The sequence below is a fragment of the Mesoplodon mirus genome (genome assembly GCF_964341445.2).
Source record: "Mesoplodon mirus genome assembly, chromosome: 2".
In the NCBI taxonomy this organism is placed as follows: domain Eukaryota; kingdom Metazoa; phylum Chordata; class Mammalia; order Artiodactyla; family Ziphiidae; genus Mesoplodon; species Mesoplodon mirus.
This window is the reverse complement of record NC_138977.1, coordinates 58654173-58676713: the sequence shown is the minus strand read 5'-3', so window position 1 is coordinate 58676713 and position 22541 is coordinate 58654173. Positions and strand designations below refer to the sequence as shown.

The following is a 22541-nucleotide window of genomic DNA, read 5'->3' as shown; positions in this document are numbered from 1 at the left end:
CGTGTCAAGGAGAAAAGAGGAGCTGGAGAGGGAAGGGAGGGAATACAGGTTCCACATTTTTCCAAGTTTAGAAAGAAAACTTTTTTAAGCAGCACAGTGGCTGCCGAGATTTCTACATGGCCCAGCCCCAAGCTGGGTAAATATAGATCTTCAAAAATAAAAGTAGACGCAGGGGTGACCTGCCCACTCGGACTGAATTAAGTGTGAGGTCATGGCCCCATGCTCCAGGCTGCATGCCAGCAGCCCGTCCTCACACAGCTCTCGCTAAGCCCAGCCAGGCAGGGCAGGAATGACAGCTCCCTGGCTTCTAGGCCTAGTGATTCATGGATAGGAGTTAGGGAGGAATTTTCATTTCCACACAGCTCTATCTCGTGTCCCAGCCCCCTTCACGGCACTGATAAAACCTAGAAAATGATGTGCCCTGAAAATCCCTCCTGCCCAAGGCAGTTATTGGAGGGCGGGGAGGGAGATGATGAACTTCCCTCTGGTTTTACCCTTTGCAGCAGAACACCCCCAAGACTTCAGCTAGGGGGATCCTGTTGGGTACGTGAACAGAGCTCAAAGACAAGCAGGCACCCTGCCTGGAAATGACCAGAGCCCCCTCCCCATACTCAGAGCCACCGGGAGGGCACCGCACACTGCAAAGTGAGGGTGGAGTGTGTCTGATCTGCGTGTGAGAGGCTGTCTGCACAGCACAGAGTGTGAGAATGCTGGGGGAGAGGGATGTATGTGTGTTTCTGTGCAAGAGTGTGAGTGCCCGGTGTTCACTGGGGTGTGGGGCAACCACCTGCCAGCCTGATTCTGTGTGTGTGACAGACACTTGCACATACGTACACACATATGTGCACACATGCATACAAGCTGGAGACAGAGAAGACACTGAGAGAAAGACACACAGGAGCGAGAGACAGAGAGTGAGAGAGAAACACAGAGACCAAGAGACAGATACACAGCCCCTAAGAAAAGGCTCCTATCCTCAAGTGCTCTCCTGAGGTCTCTCCCTAGTCTTGTGCCAGAAAGGGAGAGAAATCCCCAGACAGCGTCGGTGGCACTGGGGTAAGAAAAGAGAGCTCAGACCCAGGGTGTGCACAGCCTCCCACCCGCTCGAAAACTGCCGGGCTCCTCGGGCACCCTCGGGCCACCCTGACCCGCGTGCACCCCGGACCCCGCGCGCCCCTGCGCGCCCTACCCGCACGCACCTGGGGTCCTGCTGCCCGCGTTGGCGCAGAGCGCACAGTGCAAGAGCAGCAGGCAGGACAGCCGCGCGCGGAGAGGAGCCATGTGGCCGCGCGGGCACGCGGGCCGGGAGGGCGCCGAGCCGCGAGCTCCGGGCTGCGAGCGAGACTGGGGCGCGCTCGGGGCTCCCGCCGGCCTCCGCTTCCTCCGCCGCCTCCCGCCTCGCAGCCTACAGCCGCCCGATCCCGGCCCCCCGCGCGGCGCCGCCGTCTGGACCGCTGGCTCCGGGAGCCCGAGGTTGCCGGCGGGAGAGCGGAGCGGCCGACGCGCCAGCGCCCCCCCACTGCCAACTGCTGGCGGGCCAGTCCGCCAGCGCCTTGACGCTCCGGGACGCTGCGGGAGCCGGGCAAGTGGACCGCGGGGCGGGCCGGGGGTGGGCACACTGGCGGGGCGGGGCCGGGCGCGGGTCGGAGCTGGGGGCGCAGAGCGCCCGTGGGCGGGGCGCAGGGCGCGGATCGGAAGTGCCACGCGGAGCCCGAGCTGGGGCTTCGGGCGCCCTGGGCGAGTGTCCCCTCAGGCTCATGGGCTCCCCGGGAGTGATGGCCCTTACTTTCCTAGGCTCCTCCGCCCCACCCCCCTTTACTTGACTGCAGGGCCCAGTTTCCAGAGCTCCTGGGCCAATGGGATGTCCCACTGCCTTTGGAGGGGGAGATGGTGAGCACCACCCCCACCCCCACCCCCCGCCCCAAGAGAGTGTCTCCTTTCTCTCCTAATGGTCTTGATGCCCCCAGTAATCTTCTGCCCCTTGAATCTACCCATTTTGCAGACCACAGCTCCCTGGGCCCCCAAGTGCAGTGACTGATCTGTGTCTTAGTCAAGAGCAGGGCTGAGCAAGGTGAGCCGAGATCCCTGGCTTTACAGTCAGCCAGACCTGATTGAAATCCTAGCTCTGAGCCTCAGTTTCCTCGTCTGTGAAATGGGTGTTAATTATAGCACATAGTAAGGTTCAATAAATGATAACCATTCTCTGCTTCCACACCTAGCACCAATGTACCCACCACACAGCCTAAGGTGGGAAAAACTGAGTCTAAGAGATAAGAGTGGCTGCTGGTTTTGCAATGCTGCTGAGACCCGTTCAGTAGTCAGGCAAACAGCCCAACTCCTGCTTTCCTTTCCTGCTTTACTCTATGAATGTGTTCGTAACAATTTTCGAATGCACTGTAAATCCAGAGGTGGGAATTGGAGAAAGGAGTTTTGGGTTTTTTGGTTTGTTTTGTTTTTAAGAACTGCAGAGTAAAGAACCTTTCTGTAAAGTGTATAAAGACCCCTAATCTTTCTTTTGAGTTCAGACATTTTGTTGTAGGGCTTTCTTAAAGGGTGGCCAACTTGTGGATGCAAATTCTCTGACCAGACTTCTCTTGGGAATCCCTGGGTCCCCTGAAAAAGAACTTGGGTTCCTGCCCTCTTCTCTCTATGTGAAGTTTCCCAGTCCACACCCTCCCTGGGCTCTGAATATGGTCCCACTTTGTGGGCAGACAGCTGGAATCTTCATCCTCATGGCTCCAGGACCTGACTCAGGGCCTCCTGAAAAGCAGCACTTGTGGAATGAATGAAATGACATCAGGGTTTTGGAGGGCCAGTACATTTATGAAGGAGGTTCAGAGAGCTGAGATGATGTGTCCCAGGTCACACAGCTCATCTGCAGCAGAGCTGCCATCAGGACCCAGAATCTAGTGCTGAGCAGGGGAGAGAGACAAGGGTAGGGGTCAGGAGACTGTTGTAGGCTAGACTGCCAGTACAGACCAAGTGACCAAGGGCAAGTCATTTCCCTCTTTGGGCTGCAGTACCTCATCCATCAAAGCGGAAATGGTGAGGATCACAGGAGTCACAGACGTAAACTTTAAAGTCCTGTGGAAATGCAGAGTGTGTTCTATTCCAAGCAACATCAGAGCATCCAATTATTTGAAATGGCACCACCAAACAGATCTACATTAAGTTTGGCAAGAACAGAGTTCTCTTTCTCCTCTTTCTGGTTCTTTAAGATCCGTGAAGTCAAGGGCCAGACTGTGGTTTTGTGTGTGAGGGCTGATGAAGCAAGAGTGTGAGGGGTCCACGTGTCAGTGGGAACTTTCAGGAGAGGCAGTGAACTGTCTCCTTTCTGGCCCTCCGCAAACCCACCAGATGAGCTCAGGATTAAATGGCCTGCCTCCCTTCTCAGGGGCTCAGTTTTCCCAGCTGCAGAGTGGGGGCCCTGTGGCGACAGAAGGGAAAAGTCATGGCATGTGATTGCTAATTTTCTCCCTCTGCAGGGCCATCCCAGAGGAACTTGCAATGCTCTCCCTAGACTCCACCCCATACTTCCTGCCTTAGACTTGGTAAGTCAAGAGGGAGAGACTGCAGCTGGGACCCCAGCAGCCTGACTCATGAACTGTGGGCTGAGGCCTTCCCTGGAGCCAGTCTCAGCAAGCAGAGAGCAAAACCTTTCCCTGGCTCTCTACCCCAACCCCCTTCCCTGGGGCTACAATGGTTGCTTTTGTTGGCAAATATTGTATGTCCAAGCTCTTTTCTACTGAGGAAGCCTTTGTTAGGAAGAGGGGACATGAGAGCAGAGCTCAGAGCCTGGGCCAGAAGGTGGAGGAAATGGCTGCATGGCCGGCCCTGTTTCTGGAGATGATCGGAGCCAAAGCAAAGAAATCTCCTGGCATCTGCTGGAAGCCTCCGACGACGGGAGGTTCTGGGTTCCCAGTCTCTCACCTGAGATTCTGCAAGGGGAAAATGGCTTGGATGTTTCTCTTGCTCACAGCCCTCCAACACTTGTCCAACACTCCTCCCGTCCAAAGCCCTGGCAGGAGATGGGGAGATGCAAACAGCTTGCACTGCACACAGTCGGCAACCACCTGGAAGACATGACAGGTGCGTGAGAAAGCCTGACAACCAGGAGAGACAGGGACGGAGAAGTGCGCACCAGATGCGGGAGGAGGGTCACCCGTGAGCGCCCCCTGAGGAGGAAGGCAGCCCCGACCACTGGCGCATTCTCCTTTGAGCACAGACAAAAGCCCAGAGACTGGAGCTGGAGGTGCCCTGAGACAGTCTCCAAGCCAGTGCCCCAACCCCACTTTACAGGTTCTGTCTAGAGAGGGAGGGGGCTCGCCTCTGGTCACACAGCTAGTTTAGAGTGAGACTAAACCCCTGGCTTCAGAACCCAGGTACCTGCTCTCCCACTTGCAGGAGCACAGCCTCTCTCCCAAGCACCAGCTCTTTCTCTCCCCTGCTCCACCTTCCAAGAGGAGGAAGAGGGGGTTTGAGGTTGAGACAGCAAAATCTCCCCACCTCAGGGGGAGTCACAGACGCCCCTAAGGAAGTAAGAGTCTCAGCCTGAGACAGGTCTCTGCAGCAAGAAGCCAGGAAGTCCCTGGGCAGGATGTGGATGGGGGAGACAACACAGTAGTGGCATAGGTTTGTCACAGCTTGGGGGCCCAGCAGGTGGCTGTCATTTGTTGAGTGCCAGCTGCTGTGCTTTACATGTTACCCTGAAACACACACAGAGCGTTCCTTTCTTGTATCTCCTGGTGTGACCAGTGACCCTCTGGGCTCTGACATACTCAGGCGAGGAGAAAGGGAATTCCCCCTTAGCTCAGTGACAGCCATACAATCCACCCAGTTAGGAAGCCAGACAGCCAGGCCATCCTAGTCACCAACTCACCTCCAAGCCCTATGTACTCAACTCCAAAGGACCCCCAAATACAGCTACTTCCATCTCAAATGCGTCCCCTGCCCCACCAGGTCACCAGCATCCCTTCAATGGCAAGTTTGTCCTAACAGATCCTCCCTCCAGCTCTGGCCCCTGACACCTCTTCTCCAACTGCATCCGAGGACATTTTTTTTTTTTTTTTTTTTGCGGTACGCGGGCCTCTCACTGTTGTGGCCTCTCCCATTGCGGAGCACAGGCTCCGGACGCGCAGGCTCAGCGGCCATGGCTCACGGGCCCAGCCGCTCCGCGGCATGCGGGATCTTCCCGGACCGGGGCACGAACCCACGTCCCCTGCATCGGCAGGCAGATTCTCAACCACTGCGCCACCAGGGAAGCCCCCGAGGACATTTTTGAATCACACCTTAGAGCATGTATCTGCCTTTGCTCTAAAACCTCCAAAGGCTCTGTTACTCCTGGGATAAAGACCAGAGTCCCTAACACAGCCTATGAGGCTCTGCACAGAGTGGTCCTGCTGTCCTTCCTGCCTCCGTGTCCCCCCACTCACAGCCCTCCAGGCTAGCTTCTTGTATGCACCATGCTCATCTTGCCTCAGGGCCTTTGCACAGGCTGTCCACTCTGCCCTGAATGCTCTATCCTGCCTCTTCACCCAGTCAATCCCTGCTCACCCTTTGGACAGCATTCTAGTCGTCACTACCTGAAGCCTGTCCAGCCCTCCCAACCAGGGACACCATCGCTGTCCATCTCCTTCACAGTACTTCTCACTGTTGAGTTTCACCTGATTTTGTGTGATTCACAGATTAACATCTGCTTCCCCCCCGGACCATAAGTTCCACAGGGAGCAGGGACCTTGTCTGGATTTTTTTTCCAAATTGTATCCCCAGTGCCTGTCCTGTGTTTGGCACCTAGTGGGCCCTCAATAAATATTAGTTAAACTAATAATCAAATGAATGGAAGCTGGAGAAGGAAAAGTTCACGGAAAATTAGGGGAGTTAACCATTTATAAAAACTGCCTAGCATAGGTAAATCTATAGAGATACTAATTAGGTTACTGGCTGCCATGGCTTGGGGAGGAAAGGAATAGGGAGTGAGTGCTAATGGCTGTGGGGCTTCGATCTAAATTCAGATAGTAGTGATGACTGCATAATTCTGTGACTATACTAAAAACACTGAATTGTACACTTTGGAAGAATGAATTTTATGGTATGTGAATTACATCTCAATAAAGCTGTTAAAAAAAAGAAAAGAAAATTTGGGTACAATCATTATGGAGAACAGTATGGAGCTTCCTTAAAAAACTAAAAATAGAACTACCATATGATCCTGCAATCCCAATCCTGGGCATATATCCAAAGAAAACCATAATTCAAAAAGATACATGCACCCCAATGTTCACTGCAGCACTATTTACAATAGCCAGGTCATGGAAGCAACCTAAATGTCCGTCGACAGATGAATGGGTAAAGATGTGGTACAAATATACAATGGAATACTACTCAGCCATAAATAAGAACGAAATAATGTCATCTGCAGCAAAATGGATGGACCTAGACATTGTCATACTGAGTGAAGCAAGTCAGACAGAGAAAGACAAATATCATATGATATTGCTTATGTGGAATCTAAAAAAATGATACAAATGAACTTATTTACAAAACAGACATAGAGTCACAGATGTAGAAAACAAACTTATGGTTACCAAGGGGGAAAGGGTGGAGAGGAGGGATAAAGTGGGAGACTGGGATTGACATATATGCACTACTATATATAGATAGATAAGGATAGATAACTAATAAGGACCTACTGTATAGCACAGGGAACTCTTCTGAATACTCTGTAATGACCAGAAAAGAGTGGATATATGTATATGCCTAACTATTCACTTTGCTGTACAGCAGAAACTAACAAAACATTGTAAATCAACTATATTCTAATAAAAATTTTTGTTGTTGTTGTTGTTTTGGTTTTTTGCGGTACGCGGGCCTCTCACCGTCGTGGCCTCTCCCGTTGCGGAGCACAGGCTCCGGACGCGCAGGGTCAGCGGCCATGGCTCACGGGCCCAGCCGCTCCGCGGCACGTGAGATCCTCCCAGACCGGGGCACGAACCCGCGTCCCCTGCATCGGCAGGCGGACTCTCAACCACCGCGCCACCAGGGAAGCCCTCTAATAAAAATTTTTAAAAAAGAAAGAAGGAAGGAAGGGAGGGAGGGAGGAAGAAAGAAAGGAAGAAAGGAAGAAAGAAAATTTGGGGAGTTAAGCATTTCCCAGAATAATCGTTCCAGGGGAAAACCTGAGACATATACCTGCAAGTTCTGATTCCATCATCAACAAGAAGGTCAACAGGCTCCACGGTCAGGCAGAGATGGGGGAGAAGAGTCGCCTTTGTGTCCCCCCCAACTCTTGAAGAGATATTGAAAATAACAAAGCAATCATCACAGCAGCCACTTACTGACCAGGCACTTTGCATATTTGCATCAGTTCCCACAACAGCCCTAGGCATGAGTATCCTCATCCCCCTTCCAGGCTCTGCAAGGTTAGGCGACTGCCCCAGGCAGTACTTGCAGCTACTTAATATCAGTCATATTCACTCCCAAGTTGGATTCCAGCCCACCAGCTTCTGTACACCAAGGTTCCTGCATGAGATTCCTCCACCCTCATCCCCTTAGAGGTCACCTAGTCCATTTTGTCTTCCTTTTTATTTTCAAAAAACCTTTTTGTTGTGAAAACTATAACACATACAGAAAAGTGCCATCTGCTCATTTTATAAAGGGCTAAACTGAGGCCCAGAGAGCAGAGGTGACCTTTTCAAGGCCACACAGTGAGATCACTCAGGAGCAAAATAATACCCCAAGACTCCTGGTTCCTGGTCAGGCGATCTTAGAGCATCACCACTCTAGGCTCCTCCCACCCAGGACCAGGCCTCTCTGGACGTTCATCATTGGTTCCCAACTCAGCCCAAAGTGAAGACGAAGAAAAGTTTGGATCTCTTCTTCCTGATACCTGAGAGCCACTGTCCTGTCAAGAAGTTCTAGGCCAGTGGTTCTCAAATCAGGGTTTCCCGGAGCAACAGAATATCGGCATCACTTCAGTGTCTGTCATCAATGCATATTCTCAAGCCCCTCCCCAGACCTGCTTAATCAGGAACTCAGAGGAGGGGCCCAGTAATCTGTATTTTAACAAGTCCTCCAGGGCATTCTGATGCATGCTCCTATTTAAGAATCACTATTGTAAGCAGAGCCTTGAAAATAGGGGCAAAAGTGGGACTGAGAACAAACTCACTGAGGATTTGTGACCTGTTCCTTTTTGATGGCTGCCCCCCCTCACCTCCCATCCCGCCTCCAAAACCTGAGCTTGAGTTTATGTGAACTCTGAGTCCTTGGCAGAGCTCCAGGACATCCAGAGGAACAATAGACCGTGGCTGCGGCCTTTCTCCACATCACCCTTCTCCCTTTTCCCCCCAGCATTCCCTCTGCACATTTTTTGGCAAATGTCTAATGACCGTATCTAGGAGACCCGGATGGACTAAGTTAACCACAGTGATTTGTCATGCATTACAGAACAGCTGATACCCCCGAGACCAGCTGAACCATGAGATCAGTTAGAAACAATGCTGTCGTGCCCTGTGTGTAGACCTTCTGTGGTTGTGGTTACTGTGTGTTGAGGGTTCAGGGAGAGGAGGTCTCCCTGTCCTTGGAAGGAAGGATGCCAGAAAGGCCAGCTGTCCTTCAGGAACTCTGCTTCTGCCATTTCCTCTCCCCAAACTGTCGGTCTACAATTACAATATCAGCATGCCTCTAGCCAAAGTCCAGTGCAGCCCCTGACATTGGCCCTTTGGGGTTCAAGAGAGGTAGTGAAACCAAGCAGGACCCTGTGTCCCCTGTTTCTTGTTTGTAGGGAATAGGCTTCAGCCTCCATTACATTCCCTGAGTTCCAAAGGGCAGGTTCAACGGGTTGCTAATCAGGGAAGTGAGGGGATGCAGAGACAAGGAAGGAGCAATCAAGAAACAATAGTGCAGGGCTTCCCTGGTGGCGTGGTGGTTATGAATCTGCCTGCCAATGCAGGGGACACGAGTTTAAGCCCTAGGCTGGGAAGATCCCACATGCTGCAGAGTAACTAAGCCCGTGCACCACAACTACTGAGCCTGCGCTCTAGAGCCCATGAGCCACAACTACTGAGCCCATGTGCCACAACTACTGAAGCCCACACACCTAGAGCCCATGCTCTGCAACAAGAGAAGCTACCGCAATAAGAAGCCCACACACCACAAGGAAGAGTAGCCCCCACTCGCCGCAACTAGAGAAAGCCCGCGCACAGCAACAAAGACCCAACGCAGCCAAAAAATAAAATTAACTAATTAATTTTCAAAAATATATTTATTAAAGAAAAAAAGAAAGAAACAATAGTGCAGCCTTGGGGCAGGATCCTGGTTCCACCTCAAAGGATACACATAACAGTATCTTTGAGCTCTTCTGCAGAACTAAAACCCCAACAAATGGAAGATGTTAACTATAGTACTTGATGAAGCATTCTTCATTCCAGAGAGAAGGTCACAGTTTGATAACCTCGAGAACCACAGAAGCTCATCAGGAGACTACCTGAGGCCAGATTAAAGGAATGCAGGCCCTGCACACACCCTGATCCTTAGCAGCAACCCCACCTTTGAACCAGTGCTATAAAACTCCGCACCAAATCCCCCAGGTTGGGACACACAGATTTTGAGGGCATGAGCTCACTGTGTCCCCCTTTGCCTGTCCAAGCAATAAACCTATTCTTTTCTACTTAACCCAAAACTCTGTCTCTGAGATTTGATTTGGCACCAGTGCACAGAGGCCAAGTTTTCGGCATCAGTAGGCAGAAAGCAGAGACCACTTCCATTTCCTGGAGCCCCTTGGGTATGACAGAAGGACTCGGAGAGATTTGGCAAGGACCCATTTCTCACAAGCCTTTCTTCCAATCCTGGTGTCCCCTCAGATGCCATGGTGGCACCCTGTAGCAGGGAAGAGCCAGGCCTCCATTCTGTTCCTTTCTCCAGATCAGTTGAGTTACATGTAACAACAACAAAATTAAATATAGCTTAATTTATACCCCACGTAATATGGAATACTGAAGCAGGCCCATTCTGGCCTGGTTAATTTGGCAACCCAAAGAATCATCTGACACCCCAGTTCCTTCCTCTTTCCACTCTGCCATGTTTGGTGGTTAGTCTCATCCTCAGGCTTGTCCCTTCTGAGTCACAAGATGGCTGCATTAGTGCCAGGCAACATATGTTCACCAGATGCGAAGATCACCAGAGGCAATGAAGAGGGAGTTCTTTCTTGTCCCCACTTTTAAAAAATTTTACTATGCAAATTTTCATACATACACAAAAGAAGACAGAATAGTATGAAGACCAGCCTCTCCCCACTTTCACCCATAACCCAGCTTCAATCATTATCAGCCCATGGCCGATCTTGTTTTCTTTACTTCCTCGCCTCCACACCCTGGGTTATTTGAAAGCAAATCTCAGGCGTTATCTCCCACTTAGTATCAGTAGTTAATAGATAAAGACTCTCTCTTCTTTAAAAACAAAAACAAAACAACATCAACAACAAAAACCATAATGTCTCTGTCACACCTAACAAAATTAACCACAATTCCTTCAAATCATCTTATATCCCATCATTGTTAAAATTGCCCCAACTGTCACAAATTTTTTTGTTTTTAAGACTTGGTTTGTTCAAATCAGGGTCCAAACAAAGTCCACACATTGCATTTGGCTGATGTGTCACAGAAGAGTCTTTTCATCTAAACCAGGGGTGGGCAAACTACACCTAGGACCGCCCTGTAAACACTCCCACCCACATCCACTTGTTTTCATGTTCTTTGGCTCATTTCTTACTACAAAGAGAGTGGAGTAGTTTCTCCAGAGCCAGCATGGCCCACAAAGACTGAAATATGTATTACTTGGTCTTTCCAGAGAAGGTTTGCTGACCCCTAATCTAAACAATTTCCTCCTCTTTTTTTCCTCTCCATTTTTTGATTGAAGAAACCAGGACATTTGTCCTACAGAATTGTGCATTTTCTTGTGCCCCTTTTGAAGAACAAGGTAAAGGCTTCCAGAGGCCCCCTTGCAGCAGTTTGCCCTCAGGGTCCAGAATTTCCCTCAGCCCATTCCTCAGCCAGTCCCCAACAAGGGCCAAGGCCCTCCTATGCAGCCATAGCTGCTCTGAAGAAGATGAACAAATCATGTTTCTATGAGAAAGGAGGGAGGGCAGTGAATGGTTACTATGTGGGAAACCCAGATTGATTCCAACTTTCCAAAATGAGCCAACTCAGCAAAATGCCACAGCCGGTCCTGTCTCCCTCTGCGGCTCTAATGGTCAGGGTGGCCCCCTCACTCCCAGGACACAGATTCTCCCTGCTCTGGCTTCCAACTCGTGGCCAACATCTAACAAACTCCTGGCATGCCCCTGTCGCAGCTCTGTGCTGGACACCAGGAGTCAGAGGTGACCGTGGCAGACCAGTCTGTGTGTTCTGCACTCACCGTCTAGTTGAAACAGGAGGGAAGGGGGCAGGGCACAACCTTTAAAAGAATGAAAGAATGACATAGCCCGAGGACAAAACAAACTGATTAGAACCAAGTAGGTCGGGTTCCCCTGGTGGCACAGTGGTTAAGAATCCGCCTGCCAGTGCAGGGGACATGGGTTTGATCCCTGGTCTGCGAAGATCCCATATGCCACGGAGCAACTAAGCCCACGCGCCACAACTACTGAGCCTGCGCTCTAGAGCCCCCGAGCCACAACTACTGAGCCTGTGTGCTGCAACTACTGAAGCCTGCGTGCCTAGAGCCCGTGCCCTGCAACAAGAGAAGCCACCGCAATGAGAAGCCTGCACACCGCAACGAAGAGCAGCCCCTGTTCGACGCAACGAAAGAAAGACCGTGTGCAGCAACGAAGACTGAATGCAGCCAAGAATAAATAAATAAATTTATTTTTAAAAAAAGAACCAAATAGGTCCAAGATGGCAGACGAGTCAACTTCCACTAGACCCTGAGCCTCAGTATACGCTCACTGTAACACATCAGCAAGCTAAATGACACACCCACAGGTGCCATGACAGTCCCAAGGCCGACCATAAAGGTCAAAAAGTGGGTGGTGGCCCAATTTCTGGAAATCTCCACCCCTTCCCCAAAATAGCTGGAATACTCCCCCCACTCATTAGTCAATGAAATTACCCACCCCTATAAACACTGACAACCCCATACCCTGGTGCCACTCTCGCCTTCTGAGATGGCCCACACTCTGTCTATGGAGTGTGTTATCTCCCTAAATAAACCTTCCTTCACTTTACTATGGCTCGTTCTTGAATTCTTTCCTGCGCAAAGCCAAGGACCCACACTTGGTGGCTGTCCCAGGGACTCGGCTGAGACCTGGGACGTGACCATCCTCTTGAGCCTCACTCTCTTTCCTGCAACATAGTGAGGGTCACAGACAAGGGGGCTCCGGTGGTGGCGGTGACCTGCTGGGAGGGGCATAGGCACAGGTGCTTGAGGGCACAGAGCAGGGACTCCAAACCTATAGGTGAATCGATGGAAGATGCTTCCTGGAGGACATGCCCTGTGGCTGGTGGAGAGAAGTGGGCAGGATCCGACCTTGAGGTGCCTAAAAGGCCATGTCCAGGGCTCTGGCCCATCCGGAGGGCTCTCGGCAGCCACCAGAAGCTTCTATGAGTGGGCAGGAGCAGTGTTAGGATTTGGAAAGCTAGTGAGATGTAAAAACTGCTCTCAAATTCCTCACTCACACTGTGGTACTGGGTACTTGAGGGTTTAGAGCCCGAAGGGGTGAAAATGTTAAGATATAGTGGGAGGGGGTGCTTATCACAGTATTGTCTGTCTTTCTGAAATACAGCAGATATACATATATTAAGATGTAGATCTTTGTGTTATAGTTTATATCTAAATATATAATTTATATAATACATACTATAAATGTATATTACAAATATTATATATAATGTATATAAATATAAGTAAATGTATATTTATATTATGACATATAAATGTATAACACATTTTATATATAATATACATACTTTAGTAACTATATAATGTGTTATATAATTATGTATCGATATAAACTATAATATAAAGATATATACCTTTGGGACTCCCCTGGTTGCCCAGTGGTAAAGAATCCGCCTTCCAATGCAGGGGACGTGGATTCGATCCCTGGTCAGGGAACTAAGATCCCACATGCCGTGGGGCAACTGATCCCGCATGCCACAACTACTGAGCTCCCATGCCTCAACTAGAGAGCCCGCGTGCCGCAAACTACAGAGCCCATGCACTCTGGAACCCGCATGCCACAACTACAGAGCCCACGCACCCTGGAGCTCACATGCCACAACTAGAGAAGAGAAAAACCCACATGCAGCGATGAAAGATCCCGCGTGCCTCAATGAAGATCCCACGTGCCACGACTAAGACACAACGCAGCCAATAAATAAATAAATAATAAATCGTCCAGAAAAAGATATTTGCCTTATATACATATTTGATATACTTCAGAAGGACAGAGAACACTACTTGGTTTCTATATATTGTCAACACGGTGGAGTAGCAGTCTGGTGGTGAAACTGAGTCTTTGAAATGCAATTCAGGTGGTGGTGACTTCTCTTTACTCAAGGCCAACTTTGCTCCAATAGGCTGCCCTGGGCTGCGCCCCTCTTTGAGCCTCAGTTTTCTAAATCTGGATAATGAGACTCCAAGTACCTGTCTCCCATCAAGAACAGACACAGGGCTTCCCTGGTGGCGCAGTGGTTGAGAGTCCGCCTGCCGATGCAGGGGACACGGGTTCGTGCCCCGGTCCGGGAGGATCCCACATGCCGCGGAGCGGCTGGGCCCGTGAGCCATGGCCGCTGAGCCTGCGCATCCGAAGCCTGTGCTCCGCAACGGGAGAGGCCACAACAGTGGGAGGCCCGCGTACCGCAAAAAAAAAAAAAAAAAGAAAAAAAAAGAACAGACACAAACTACACCAGCCATGTCTGAAAGCTCTTTAAGAACAAGCACAGAGAAGGCATAATATTATTGGCACTTCCGCTTCCTTCTTAGCCCCTAAAACTGAAAGCCCTGAGTGACTTAGAAGACCCTGCCCTCTGCACCACGCAAAGGGCAGAGTGGTTGGAGGTGAATCTACGTTCACTCATTTCCAGGATGACCTGCCCCTTTTCAAACTGAGGGCAACCCAGGTGCTCACGTTTTGCCTGTGAAATTCTTGCCTTCCAGTGCACAGAGCTTTCATAAGCCCTAGCTTCAAGTCATCGTGAGTCGAAAACTGTCATGTGTGCAACCTCCAAAAGAGGGAGAGGCTGTCACCTGCCATCTAGCCATGGAGAAGGCTGCAGACGTTTATTGAGCGTCAACTCTGTACTGGGCACGGTGGAAAGCACTGCAGAGACCCCAGTAAATGTCAGCCCCCTCCAGCTCTGCTCTCCATTTACAAACTTTGAGCTAAATTCAGATGACCTGAACGCATACCTGCTTGTGATTCAAGTGGGAAGATGATGTTTTGTGTGATGTCTAGCGTTTGCTCAGCAAGAAAAAAACCTTGGCTGGGAAGTGAGGAAGCCAGGCTCTGGTCCGAACTCTGCTGCTGATTGACTGGGTAGTTCTGGGCAGCCCCTGCTGCCCTCTGCACCAGGAGTGGGTAGATGAGATCATCTCTGTGGTGCCTCTGAGCCCCGACCATCCATGACTCAGCCCCCAGGGCTTTGCATCCCTCAGCCCGGGTGCCTCTGCCCCAGAACTCCATCCGGCAGGCCAATACTCTTCCTTCAAATCCTTTGTCAGTGGTCACCTCCTCCAAGAAACGCTCCCAGACATAGAACTACTCCCACTCCCCCAGCCAGCACATCATCCAATCACTCCCTCTTCTGCTCCACGTCTATACCTTGGACAAGTCCGTAGGACTTCCTGTGCTGAAATCATCCATCTGTTTAATAACTGTGAACTAAAGGTCTCATTCCACCTTTACTTACTGCCTAGCATATAGTCTGGAACACAGTAAATGCTTTGTAAATGTTGGGTGAATCAACGAATGAATACATCAATTAATCATTTGTGGTTTCTTAAGTCTGCTGCAGTGTTAGGAGGTTCCTGTTGTGGTCCGGAGAAAGACACATACTTCCTGTTGAAGCATTTCTTATCAACTTCTTAAGGACAGGGGCCATTCTTGGCTCAGGTTTTGTCTCACCAGAGCTTGGCACCCAGTAGGTGCTCAATGGATGTGTGTTTCAGGGACCAGCATCAAGGTCCCCTCGGGGACGCCTCCATACTGGGTGAGCCACTCTCTCCAGGGGGCTCAGTGATTCCTCTAAGAGTTTGAACTCATTGCCATGAAGGGCGTGTGGATTAGGGATTAGATTAGGATAGAAAATATCTACGCTGACACCAGTGTGGGGAGCTGCAGGTCAGGCTCCCATTGGCAGGGTGGTAATCACAAAGAAAAGCCCGCCGGCTCCTGCAGCGTGCCCAAGATGACCATCACCACCATGGTTTATGGACCCGGGCTTAAGTAAAAGGTCACCAAGGGGCTTCCCTAGTGGCGCAGTGGTTGAGAGTCCGCCTGCCGATGCAGGGGACACGGGTTTGTGTCCCGGTCCGGGAAGATCCCACATGCCGCGGAGCGGCTGGGCCCGTGAGCCATGGCCGCTGAGCCTGCGCGTCCGGAGCCTGTGCTCCGCAACGGGAGAGGCCACAACAGTGAGAGGCCCGCGTACCGCGAAAAAAAAAAAAAAAAAAAAAAAAAAGTCACCAAGGAGAGAAGCTCTCCTATCTCCTGTTACTAAATAATAGTGATAATGATACATTTGTGGAGCGAAGTGCAGGTACCACAGACTGCTGTTAAGGGCTGGGCTAGGTCAGCTCAGCCTTCGGCCAGGGGTGGGGGCAGGGGGGGTTGGATGTTCTAAGTGTGACCCAGCCAAGGATAACGTCTCCTTCCCTTAGGACCCAATGTCAAGTTAAAATTGATTTTACCACCTTGATTCATTTAATCCCCGTGGGTTAGGGATTGTCCCCATTTACAGATGAGACAAACTGAGGTCCAGAGAAGTTAATAACCAGCTCAAGTAAGCAGCAGAGTTGGGACTTGGAGTCGGCTCATCAGACTCCAAAATCCACGCTCTCCAAGCTCCTGGAGGGTCTGCAAGCACATCATTTCTCACCAAACTGTTAGCTTCATAATGGTTCCTCATAGCACATGGCTCCCCATGGTGCCTGGAACTGGGCTGGATCCACAGCCAGCTCTCAGGAGACTGCAGGGTACTGATCAAGCTGTGTGCCTGATTGAGTTCTGTGCACTGATTAAGCTCTTGATAGAAACAATCCCCACAGCCCCGGCTGGAAGGTGAGAAAGGCTATCAGGCTCCAGGGATACTCAGGCCTTGGGAACTCGGTGAGTCTGGATACACACCATCTCATCCAACAGCTGATGGCAACACCTCCAGTGGTCACCATTAGTCACCCAACCGCCACCAGCACTTCTGTTCTTTTTATAACTCCAAGCAGCTGAGGCCAGCTGAGCCCTACAGCCAGCCGTGCACATTTACGCTCCACAAGCCTCCAGCATATGATTTTTGGCAAGGCCTCCAGATCAATTAGCCAAGTCAGCCTTGGAAACTGGGAGGCTTGTGTGGGTGGGAACCAGGCCAGAAATCCCTCCCAGGGCCCCTGACTCAGTCACCGAATGGTTACTTAGGGTCAGTGGAGCTGAGCCTTGGGCGGAGCGGTAGAGAGCCGCAGAAGACAAGGTCATGGAGAGAGCAAAGTGCAGGGAGAATTGAGGTACACAGTGAAGACCCAAATGTGAAATAGGCTAAGATTGCACAGTACAAACTAGACTGCACAGTACAAACTGCAAAACCAGGGCTCCTGAGCCGTGTGCTTCCCTGAGTCCGCTCCAGCTGGCCCAGAGGAAGCTTCCTCCTACTCGGAAGCAAGTGACCTCCACTGAGTGATCAAAATAGGTCCACATACCCCTGCAGCCCCATGGCCCGGAGAGCTGCTGAGAGATGAGCCCTCTCTGGAGGCAGCCACACCAGGTGACCTAACTGCCTTACCCGGGGGAGAGCCCTCCCTCAGTCCCGAGGGAGCGGCTTTTGGAAGGTGCACCGCTGTCAAGGGGCAAATGGCCCAGAAGGCAGGTGGATTTAGCCGTCACCGGAAGAAATGTCCACAGCTGCGGTCCATCCTGCGCTCTGGGTTTCAAGCAGCCCTGCAACAGCCTGGGCTCAGATTGGATCCACCCAGCGCTGTCTGTCAGCCTCGGGGACGCCTGGTCCTTCCTCCTCCTCCTGGCTGCAGCAGTGCAAACAGCAGCCGAAGTGACAGGCGGGCAGCGCACTTCCCTCCTCCCTCGAGCCCCACAGCCTCATTACCAGGAAGGACAGGGGGGAACCTTTATGCCCCCAAAACCCCTTGCTACCACGTCATGGGGTATATCCCCCCCCAACAGCTGCCTCTGTCGGGCTCTTATCCTCTCCTCTTCCAGAAAGACATGTCTCCAGCAGCACCCATCCTTGTCACCAAACCTGTGAAGCTGCGAAGGGTCTGAGATGTCACCCTATTTGTACACCAATCCCCAGTTCCCTGACAGAAGACACTAAACTCCCGGGTCGGAGATCAAGGACCTTTGGCTCACAGCATTCTTAGCAGCATGAACTTCACATTCCCTTGCCTCCAAGTTCCACCAAGTTGGAGGCGGGCCTGGGTGGATGCCATGCCCTCGGTGGGTTTAGGTCACAGCTGAGGAACCCTGAGTTTAGGAAATTCCAATCTTATAAGGGGCTACTAGCAAGCCTGCCCAATCATTGCCCTGGGGGCACAGCAAAAAAATCTGCCCTCTGCCTTGGGGAGAGATAAGATCTTCACCTTGCAGGGCCATTTGTTATGCAAAAATCCTCAAAGAGATAGTTCTGTACAGAAGGCCATAGACATCTCCCAAAAGATACTGTGGGGGCAATGCAAGCCTGTAAGCTAAGCAGGAGAGGCTACCTGCCTCCATAAATACAAGAGCAAGCTGTGAGCCACATCCTTTTCTTCCCTTGGCTGAGCTCTGCCTTGGACTAGAGCATCTAGAAGCAGAATCCAAGACGAAACAGGTGAGGGCTGGTGGTAGAGCCAGGTAACTGGAGTCCAGGAGAGGGAAGGAGGCTGGGGACAGGGTGGGGACTTCCAGGACCACAGCAAACTGATACGGAGGTCCCCCCGGGGTGCAGCCTTTGACTTAGATGTGACTGCCCACAGAGGACCCCTACCCTTGGGACTTCTTCCTGCGATCCATGTTACTTCCCTGACCCTAACAAGACAGAAAGCCCCAGTGGAACCCAGATCTCATCCAGATGGTAGGAACCTGAGGGCTCTACAAATTTAGCCCAGAGGTTAAAACTTTGGGCTCTGGAACCAGACTAACCCAGGTTCAAGCCCAGGTCCAAGCCTAACCAACCACCTGAGTGACCTGGTACAAGTCACTGCACCTCTCAAGTGTCTCACTTTCCTTCTCCGTAAAATGAAAAGAAAAAAGGTACCCACTCATGAGGGATCTTGCAAAGATTAACCCGATAACCCATGGGAAAGGCTAAGCTATCGCAAAGTAGCAATGCTGTGAATGATGAGCGCTAGTATGCCCACAATTTCTCTGGTGGGAAAACTGAAGGCAGAAAGTGTAGGTGAATTGGCCAAAGTCACACTGCAAGAGAACACAAGCTCTAATATTCCAACCCAGGTTCCCCAACATCCTGCCCAGGGTGCCCACACCAACAGGGGGTGCCCTATCGACCAACTCTACCTCCTTCTTTCCATCGTCTCTCCAGCCTCAGCAGCCTGATACCCCCAACTCGGGCAGTAGATACTGTGGCAGGGGGACTCCATGCACTGCTCCTGGTTTGTCCCTGTCAGATGCAGGATCCCAAAGGGCTTAAGGAAAATAAGCAACGCTGGCTCGCCACTTACCAGCTCTGTGATTTACAGAATGTTTCTTAAACAACTGCCCCACCAAGTCTCAGTTTCCCCATCTGTAAAGTGGGAAAATCACAGAGCTGGTTTATCAGACTGTTACTGTATACAAAGTACTTAGCAGAGTGCCTGGCACGTCGTAAGAACTCGACAAATGTCAGCTGTTATTCTGACTGCATTTAGTATTCTTGCTCTAAATGAAGATGACAAAATACTCAGACACACAGGTCTGGGGGCTTTGGTATATTCTGTGCTCTGTAAATGAGAAATTGAGAAATTACCAAATAAGATTGTGCATGGATGTGAAAGCCCTTTTAAACTATACTAAGCTGTGCAGGTGAGAGAGGCAATGATTAAATGGCCCAGAAACGTGCTTCCATCAGAAAGGCCTGGAAGCAGAGCAAGTAAATAGAGCTGCAACAGGGTAAGGACATGGTGACCACAGGCTGGGCTCAGTTTTCTAAGCTCCCTACACTAGAATGAGAACAGGGGTGAAGACGACCGCAATGCCAGCAGTCACCTGTCAGAGGTCTCCACTAGGTCCTTTCATATCCACAATGATCCTGTGTGCTTCGCTGGGCAAGTGGGTATCAATACTCCTGTTTATAGATGTGAAAACAGAGGTTCTGGCCCATGGTCAGAGAGCCAGCACTGGAACCCATTCAACAGAACACCCAAGGTCCCAAAGATGTAGGGACCACAGTGGGGCCAGAGCCAGGTGGGTCTACAGCATGTAGAGGGCCTCTGTCCTATTTCTCACAGATCAGATTAAGCGTTGGCTGGGTGCGTGACAAGGGTGAGCAACTCATCCTGGTTTGCCCAGGACTTTTCCAGTTGTAGCATTCAAAGTCCCTGTTAGGCAAACTGGGATGGTTGGTCATGAAACTGAGCAGGCCCTGAGGGCAACTTCTTGGGTCAGACCTCCCATGTCCCCCGCTTCTTGCTTATATTTTGAAAAGCTTTAGCCTCCTAGGCATTCCCCGAGTTCCAAAGAGCAAACGTAATCAGTTAATAATTAGAGGAAAACAAAGGAAAGCAGTCAAACAAAACAAAATAATAATAGCTTAGCCATAAAACAAAGTCAAGGACACTTAGTTCCTCCTCAAGGGCTATAGATAATATCCTAACACATATCCTTGAGTTGTTTTGCAGAAACTAAGACCCGCCCCCCCACCAGGTAGAAGAAGTTAACTGTGTGACGACCACCAGAACATAGACCCCAGACAGGCTGGAACGAGAAAATTGATGATTGAGATTCCTGAAATACCACCCTGTTATCTCACCACCAACCAATCAGAAGAATGTCCACAAGCTGATCATGTACCCTGCAACCCTCACCCCTAATGTGCCTATAGAAACCCTTGCCTGCAAGCCATCAGGTAGTTGGGTCTTTTGAGCATTAGCTGCCCATTCTCCTTGCTTGGCACTCTGCAAAAACACTGCACTTTCCTTCACCACAACCCAGTGTCAGCAGATTGGTTTTGCTTCATGTCGGGCGAGCAGACCCAAGTTCAGTTCAGTTAACAGTGACCAGGAGCCACTGGCTTCAGAATGGGGCCTATTCCCTTCCAGAGAGCCCCTGAGTACCCTCAGAGAAGCCATTCTCAGCTCCTGCTTCACACCCCACACTCACTCCACTGTTGCCAAGGAGACCTGCCCGTGCTGGAGGTGGAGGTGCTAGAAAGAGGGCAGGTGTGGCTGAGTCAGCGTGTGTGGAGAGGCTGAGGAGGGAAGGAGGTGAGAAGCTGAAGAGACCTGCTCTTATACTTCCTTCTCGGGCTCAGCTCCATGTGAGCTGGTGCTCCTGTCTCCACAGCTCCTCCCAGGCATCCTCCTCCTACTGCGGCCCATTTGCCCTGCTTGTGGCTGGCGGGGGAGCCCATGGATGTGACCAGCCTATGGCACTTGGGATCCTTCCTGGAGGACACATAGCACTTTCTGTGGCCCAACGGCACTTGCACCCTCTGACACGATGCCTGCAGTGGGGCTCTCTCCAGCACCTGCCCTTGGCCCCCACCAACTGGCCCACCTAGAGCTTCAGCTCCCAGTGTTACCTGGCCAGGGCCAAATCCAGCTCTCCCACACTCCCGAGGAAGTTGGCCAATGTTCCAGAACCAGTACAGTTTCAGCACAAACTTGGTGGAGTGTTGCTTCTTGCAGGGGTGAGGCCTGCTGGGTGGGGGAAAGGTCAAGGAGAATGTAATGCTGGGAAGGAGGGAAAAGTAGCAAATGTTCTATTTGCAATGAGAAGCATAGAGACGGAGACAGGGAGCAGAGGCCGCCCAGGATGCCTCACGGGAGCCTTCCTGGGATAGGACTGATCCCGCAGTGCTAGTTTACTAACAGGGGGTCAGTGATGTGGTTGGTGATACTGATGGAGAATTAGGCTGAGAGAGCATTTACTATGTTATTTAAATGATTTTTCTATACTTTCCAAACTTTCAACATGAGTAAGTATTGCTTTCATAATCAGGGGGCAACATTAAACAAAGTCAAACCTATAGGCTCATCCATATCCATTTTCTATGTTACTTCCACAAAGTTTTTCCTGGCTCCTTGGGGGGACAGTGAAAGAGCCCCTGTGACCTGTGCCAGTGCATGTGCCATGGCTCGGCGGCCACCAGCCAGGACTGCTGTCCCAGCAGAGGGGGCTGGCCCGCCTGGAGGTCATGAACTTCCTGGTGACAGGTCTGTGGGGAGACTGGACCACTGCCACGGATGCCTACCTGAAGGTCTTCTTTGGTGGCCAGGAGTTGAGGACCGGCATGGTGTGGTACAACGATCACCCCAGGTGGACGACACGCCCTGCCCATGGTGTGGGGGGACCTGAGGGTGCAGGACTCTGGCTGGGACGATGACTACCTTGGCTCTTGTGACCCCAAACTTACTGCACAGAAGTCGGAGGTCAAAGACACCTGTTCCCTCAGTGAAGGGACTCTGGAGTTCGTGCACAAGGTGACTGGTGCCCCACACCTGAGAGGAGCCGGGTGCCTGCACTACAGCCCTCAGGAAGTCTTGGGGGAGCTCTCAGGAACTGCAGTGGGGCTTGCGGGGAGGGCTCATCCCACCAAAAGGCTGGGCCTGCTGCCTTCCCCAAGAGCAACCAGAGACATCTGGGTTCCCAGGAAGCTGAAATGCAAGGGACACAGCTCCGCTGAGGCCCTTCGTCCAGGGAAATAAAGGGATAGGAGGTGACTGATGGGGCAGATCAAGGGCTACTGGGAGGAGGTGGGATGGGGATGGGACCTCCCCTGCTTTTTATTCCACCAGGTGCTCTGTAAAGGTGCTTTCCCCAGATGCCCTGGCTGGGCAGTGAATTCACGAATCCTTATACAACCCGTAACTGGTCCCTCCGATGCTGTGCTGGGCACTGAGAACCACGGGGTTTATTCTTAGAGCTTCTGGGCTCTGAGAATGAGGACAGCCTGCTGCTAAGTATCTGAATCCTGTGATGTGGGCTTTGGGTGGCTCTCAGCCCCGGCCTGTCCTGCTCAGAGCCCCTTGCTGTTCAGGGAGTGAAGGGGCTGCAATGAACTTGACTTTGCTCTAATCCCAAATCTCCTGAGACCACTTAGGGGCCTTCCTTCCATCCTCCCCATCCTGCACTGGGAACCAAACAGAGCTGTCCTGGCCTCCCTGTCACCCACCTCAGTCCTGATAACCCT

At 51.3% G+C, this 22541-nt stretch overlaps 1 protein-coding gene across 1 annotated transcript in view; it reads right to left on the bottom strand.

Moving 5' to 3' along the window:
* The window catches only part of ADAMTS14 (ADAM metallopeptidase with thrombospondin type 1 motif 14), a gene marked incomplete at its 5' end in the record, with an annotated part of 113362 nt that extends 91719 nt beyond the window's left edge, over nucleotides 1-21643 (bottom strand). The window contains 3 exons of the mRNA XM_082642868.1: nucleotides 1200-1733; nucleotides 20931-21045; nucleotides 21603-21643. Coding sequence (XP_082498994.1) covers nucleotides 1200-1733; nucleotides 20931-21045; nucleotides 21603-21643 — 690 coding nt within the window. The remainder of the gene's footprint in view (nucleotides 1-1199; nucleotides 1734-20930; nucleotides 21046-21602) is intronic.
* Between the last annotated feature and the right edge of the window lie 898 nt (nucleotides 21644-22541).